General features: G+C 38.1%; 1 protein-coding gene across 2 annotated transcripts in view; it reads right to left on the bottom strand.

The window, feature by feature from the left end:
• Positions 1–560: 560 nt before the first annotated feature.
• The window catches only part of LOC308389756 (voltage-dependent calcium channel subunit alpha-2/delta-1), an 80,936-nt gene continuing 75,145 nt past the window's right edge, over positions 561–6,351 (bottom strand). The window contains exons 36-39 of one of the 2 annotated variants that reach the window (XM_080871282.1): positions 5,649–5,761; positions 4,653–4,735; positions 4,247–4,326; positions 561–2,584 (exon numbers count right to left, since the gene is read on the bottom strand). In XM_080871282.1, the coding sequence (XP_080727408.1) occupies positions 2,548–2,584; positions 4,247–4,326; positions 4,653–4,735; positions 5,649–5,761 (313 nt within the window). In that variant the 3' untranslated portion in view covers positions 561–2,547. The remainder of the gene's footprint in view (positions 2,585–4,246; positions 4,327–4,652; positions 4,736–5,648; positions 5,762–6,351) is intronic. The other variant, XM_080871283.1, reaches the window with a different exon arrangement.

Genomic DNA, 6,351 nt, shown 5'->3' with positions numbered 1-6,351 from the left:
ACAAGATTTAGACTTTACTTTGGAATGAAAGATAAAATGAAATAAAGCTGCAAACATTTACACATTTTAGCACGCATCCGCCAGCATATTTAGGAAATAAATACCCAAGACCATGGAAATATGATTTAGGCTATTACCTTCTTGTACTGATGTAGACAGGCTATTGGCTATGACAACACCCAACCGCAAATCCCACATATCAGAGATCTGGGGTGTGGTCAGACACAAACTAGGCATGATGTTTTTTAGGTGTTAAGTTGTACTTTCTTTCAGTAATTCAGTAATTTGATAATTAGGCATTAATAAGACAACTGTAGTGTAAAGAGCTACTTGACTAATCCCAAATCACCCACACCCTTCCTTCATATACCAACACGGACACAGTGAACCACAAATGCAGATGGTCTTTCTTTTTCAGCAGCTGTCTCTGTCAGCAGGAAGGATGACATGTTTGGTCTGCTCCCAGTGGAGCCAAAGCATCTGACCAGATGTGAGCAATAAGGAGAATCTCAGGTCATACTAATACAACGTTTTTTGTGAATTTATTATATATGCACAACTAACACCATATTATAAACATTTTTTTCATTTCTTCCATTTTCTCTTTTTTACAGTAAATAGTATTAGTGTACAAATGTATACAAAATTTATTCAGGCTAGTGAAGATCCACAAAAGAGTATTTCATGTACGGTATTAAAGCACAATCAGATATCGGAGGGACACATACATGCCTGCACACAGACAGGGGACCCTCAGGGTAAAACACAAGTCAACACATAACTTTGCTAGACAGCATAACCTGATCACACCAGTATATCACCATGAAGGCGAGGTGGAGAGAACATTACTTTTATTCTTAAAAAAAAAAAAAAGAAACAGGGAAAAGATGAACTTATGTATGATCTTTATGACTTACTAAAACCTAAGACAAAGTAAGGCAATGGAAAATTATCATTGGTAAAAGAGTGCTCTCAAAGTTCTCTCCAGCATGCCCTGATGCTGATCGTAGGCATAGACAGAGTTCAAACACAGAACAAGCTCATCCCATGACATTGCAGCATTTCGACACTGAGCCTTCAGCGTCTGCTTCACAGCACTTATAGAGCAACACAAAGAGGAAACAAGCATAAAGAGAACAGCAAGAAAACAAAGAAACAGTCATTTTGATATGCTGATCTCATTCACAAGTCATCTTGGCTCCTGAGTCTGGCGATCCAGAAAGGAAACAGAAACAGGATTAATAAAGAGAGGTGTTGGAACCCAAGCTCAAGCCTGGCTTAGCTTTGTTTTGGCAAAAGAGGGGAATGATATTCCTCTCTCATCATCAAAGTCAACAGTTGTTTCCATCACCTATCTGTAAGCCAAAAAAGCAGAAGAACTGCAGCAGATTTGGACTATTTCATAACAAATTACTGCAAGGGATACCCTCTCTGCTAAACTGCAGCAAGCGTTAGCATAGAAGCATACGTGGTAAGAATACAAATCTGATGTGTTGCTTCATTCAAATACCAGACAGTTTGATTTACTACATAGGCACTGGGAATTTGATGCATCAAACTGAAGACAACCAAAGCTGTCACTTGAAGTACAAATATATTTGAAAATTGCAATATCCTAATAGATTATCACATTGGATGCAACCTGACCTCACTTATCTCTTGGTGAAATATCTATAATATCTAGCTAATAATGTAGCTTGTTTACTGATGTACACCCACATCTGAGGAATATCTCGAATTAAGCTATTGTGCAGATTCTCTTTAGTAGGTTTGCGGTCATTGGTACTGTGTGGAGCTTTGGTGTCAAAAAGTCGGTGTTGTCTTTCGCTCTGTACTGAGCACATGCTGCTACAATACAACACCTAGCTAGACACAAAATGCTTACTGATTTTGAGTACAAAAATGAAATGTAGATAGGTTGGTAAAGTACATTTAAAAACAAATCAAAAGGGATACTCTTAATACTTGCTCTGGTTGCCAAAATAAACGATCCTTACAGCATACTTATTCATACACAATGAATATAATAAGCAACAAACAATACCGACAACCACACAAATCAATGCTGTCAGTGAACATACAGGCTTCGAATGAGATTTAGTTGGCATAGTGGGAAAACGTCTTTCAACCTCCTCAAAATAAATCAGACACACAAGAGAAAATGAGGCAGAATTAAAGGGTTTGGTTAGCTCTTACTCTTGCACCATAGGAGAATATTAAGGAGTATATCATGAAAATGAGTGCAGCTGAGCACAGTAAATGTGTCTCTCTTCTTGGAAAATAATGAGGAGGTAATGAATGAGCACCCTTTGGCATTGGCAAATGGAAATGCTGATATTGGTCTTGAGAAAATAAAAATGTCTTGTTGCAAATATTCTGCATACATCCTGTATGGTGCAACTCGAGTGTCTTCTGGCCTCCAGCGAAATGACTTGATGATCAGTGTATGAGTGTATGTAATCGCGTGTAGGGGTCATGAGTGTTGCAAAGATGTGCTGAGCCACAACAGCAGCAGCTGAAACCCGAACACTGGCCAAAGGCTCGGTCTTAGACAAGTCCCTCCTCCACAATCAGAATCGTCTTCCTGTTGGACAGATCAAGTGTAAGTAAATTAGAAGCAGTCTTCTCTGACATTCAAAAGCTCTATCTCAACTGCTACCACCACTATTGCTGCTACTAACAGTAATAAGCATTTTATGATTATACTATATCAAATTCAGTCATTCTATAGTCTACTGTCGGTGTTGTATCAAGTCTACTTTTCACACTGACAGGTTTTTAGAGAAGCATGTTTTCCCCCTTTCCCCTTGATACAACAACAACGTACATACCTGCCACATTATATCTGTTATAACTAGATGGAACCGGAGATAGTTAGCATAGCAGAAATACTCAAAACTGTGTGGCTTAATCCCAAGTTGACAAAAAACATCTACCCAGCACACTAAGCGCATACAGATTATTTATTTAGATATCATTAGTTTTACCCATACAGAACCTGAAGTGTAAAAACAACAGTTTATGGTGTTATCTCCTTGAGTGTTTCCTGGATAAGTGCAGCGAAAGGTTAGCTCTTGCTGTGGCTAAATAGCTATGCGGTCCAGTGTTATAATAATCAGCGAGAGCGGTATCAACATATACACTTATGTTTTATTTAACTGTCAGCAAAAAAGCAAGGAAACTGAAATATTAATTTAACAGCTCTGTTCAAATATTTAGAGGTGTTTTCAGACCTCAATCTTTGTGCAATGGCTTGCACCTGGTAGCTTCAGTGTGTAGCTGTTTTTTTAATTTAATGGGAGTATTCAGGATATCCGTGCATGCCAAAGGCCTAGGAGAAAGAGGTGGGGGTCTTCTATTTTCAAAGGGCAGGAAAGCCATGTGAAGCTTCCTTTGTTTACTCCAGTGACAAAATGGACTGGCTTGGACACAAACCGTCTTCCTATGAGGAGCTTAGCCAAAAGTAATGGGACAGATGGGAGAGGAAAAGGACACGGCCTACATTTACTCTGTTCATCTACTTCCTACGTTATTCCTCCCCTCCCTTTCTGCTTCCCAGCATGGCCTCTTCATAATATAAACACCAAAAGGCACATGAATTGGTGGCCTGTTGTGTGTATGTTCTACTCCTTTATAGCACAATGAAAGGCAGAGTTCACAAAGATATGCCAGATATTTTTTTTCCAAATATTTAGATGTCTTATAAATTGTTCACAGTTGGGTGGTGACTCAACGAGTTCACATATAATTTATCTGCTTTTCTCTTTTGTTTTATGGATTTAGCTGATATGATACATAAAGGTCCACTAGTAACTTTGTACAATACCTTAAACATTATTTTTTGAAACAAAATTGTGCAAAATTATGTACAATATAAGATAGATGCAACATTCTGTGAGTAAGGGAATTATTCAACAAAGAAAAGATCTCACCTATTTATTAAGCTGTGTTATACTTCTTACTTTTTTCTCATCAGCTATTTCCTTATTAAATTATTTTAGTGAGTATAATACCTCATGGAAATTAAAATCTTTACTGTTTATAAAACTTTTTAAATTGTAATAACCAACATATTACATATTACAACATAATGGAAAAATAAATCAGCTTTAAGGATTGAATGTCCATCATACTACCTGATTTACACTGCCCCTAAAAAGAACTTTGCAATCGCCAAGAAACATTGAATATCATAGAAGTTAATATGTTAGGAATGAGCCTTCTGAAGCAGTGAGACGGCACTGACCCTGAAGCCAGAACCAGAAACAACAGTAAAGGTGTAGGGCTCATTGCAGAACCTTTGCTGACTGGGCACAAAGGTTCATCCTGTCAGACAAGAGCAGCAGCCATTGGGAAGCAGAAACATAAAAGAAGAATAAAAAATGATGAGAGACAAGAAGACAGAAAGGAATATAAACAAATGAGTGAATTGTCAATGAATATTAAAAACTGATAAATAACATGGAAACTGGATAGATAAATAAAAGATGAAGGAAGCTCAAAGGGCAGGTAATTGACATTGCTTTAAATCTATGCAGAAAGCACATTGCTGATGAAAACCAGACAGAAACTGACAGAAGCCAACCGTTTAGTCTGGCTAATAGAGCTGTTTCCAGAAAATATTCTCTGGCACATATGTGACTGTGTCTTACATATTCATTGTTGTCAAAGCACACGTCCGGCCCTTTGCGATATCTGGCTTTATCAACCATGTCACATGGATCTGGACCTTCAGCTGAAAGGACACTCAGGAAAATTCAAATTGCTGTTGTGCACATTTTAACAATAAAAACTCAATAATGCATCTTTATGTACTCAGAAACACTTCATTTTTATAGCACCAAATGACACCACCAGTCATGTTGAGGTACTTTATATTGCAAACAGTGCATCATTATAGTTAGACAGACAACAATGATCCCTTATGACTAAGCACTGGAGCAACAGTGGAGAGAAAAAACACATTTTTAAGAGAAAGAACTGCTGAAGTATGGATGGCAACAATCTGCAAAGACCTAATTACGAATGACTAATTTTTACGAATTTTAATTTTTCACATCTAATAGAGATTAATAAACATCATTTAGTAATATGTGTTTTGAAAATAGCTTTTTATATGAAAACACTGGAGACTGTAAGAGAAATTTTGATTATTGATCTGACGAAAGGTAGCCTTGATCATTGATTAGAAGTATTGTTTATAAAATGTTTAATATTTTAATGTGCTCTGGCAGCAACATTTAGTGCTACTATTACCAAATGGACAACTCTGTAGTGGCCCCCTGGTGACCTCTGGTGATGACACCTTTACTGTCCAATCAACAGAAACCTACATTAAAGACACATCTGTCAAACATGTATCCAGAACACATACACACCCCTTCTCTTAATCTTAATTTAACCTGATGGCAACCTGTAGCCCAGATGAAGATAAACATAGAAATTTAATCTAGAAGTAATGTGAGACCACCTTTCATATGCTGTGCATCTGGTTTACGGTTCACACATGAACACTGAGTGGGGACCCACTGCACACTTATTAGGTGTGTGTCCTCGTACTGACAGGTTAAAGTGCTGCTATATATGTGGTTTATGGAGGATTGAAGAGACAAAAGAAAGTACAGTTTTTAAGCCGAGTGAAAGGATACAGGGCTGTTCAGCCTGTCGCAGTGGTCTGGGGTCACATGACAAACATGTTGCTTTGGCATCAGTGATTAAAAACACAAGGTTGGTGTTTGGCAGCTTCTCAGCACGGTACATCCTAGAAAAAGGAAAATAAAGCACGTATAACGTGGTACCAATGCAGCACACATGTACATGCAGGTATGTGTTCAGTTGTGCACAAACAGTGCACTTCATACCACCTCCGTCCTCACGGGATTGACTTTTTATGGTAGTCATTAAAGTATCTGTGTCTACAGTTGTTAACTTTGGGGAGTAAAGCATCAGACACGTGGGACTCATAACACCCAGTAATTACAGCCATATTTAACCCCTCAGACAGCCCAAAGTGATACAAACGTAGGTTACAGCAAAGCAAATGTGCAGCGGCCTGTAAATGTGTGTATTAGTGAGTTTGACATACTGCCAGAGTGTAAAGGAAGAAAAACAGATAAAAAAAGGCTTTTTTTGCTTTCCTCTGCAATTCCGGGCTCTGACAGATCAAGGTAATCTGTGTGTGATCAGAACTCATCAGAAAGCAGCTGTCTGAAATCAGGCTGCAAAACAGAACGAAACCAGGAAACCAATTCTTTTCTGGATCAATCCCCACAGGCCATTAAACAGATGGACGCCCAGTAAGAACCTGAAAATCTTCAACAACAGCCATTTAAAGTCATCAGTGGAAAGAGC

Source organism: Rhamphochromis sp. 'chilingali' (genome assembly GCF_963969265.1).
Source record: "Rhamphochromis sp. 'chilingali' genome assembly, chromosome: 2".
In the NCBI taxonomy this organism is placed as follows: Eukaryota; Metazoa; Chordata; class Actinopteri; order Cichliformes; family Cichlidae; genus Rhamphochromis; species Rhamphochromis sp. 'chilingali'.
The sequence above is the reverse complement of the archived record's forward strand: the minus strand, read 5'-3'. Positions and strand labels throughout refer to the sequence as shown.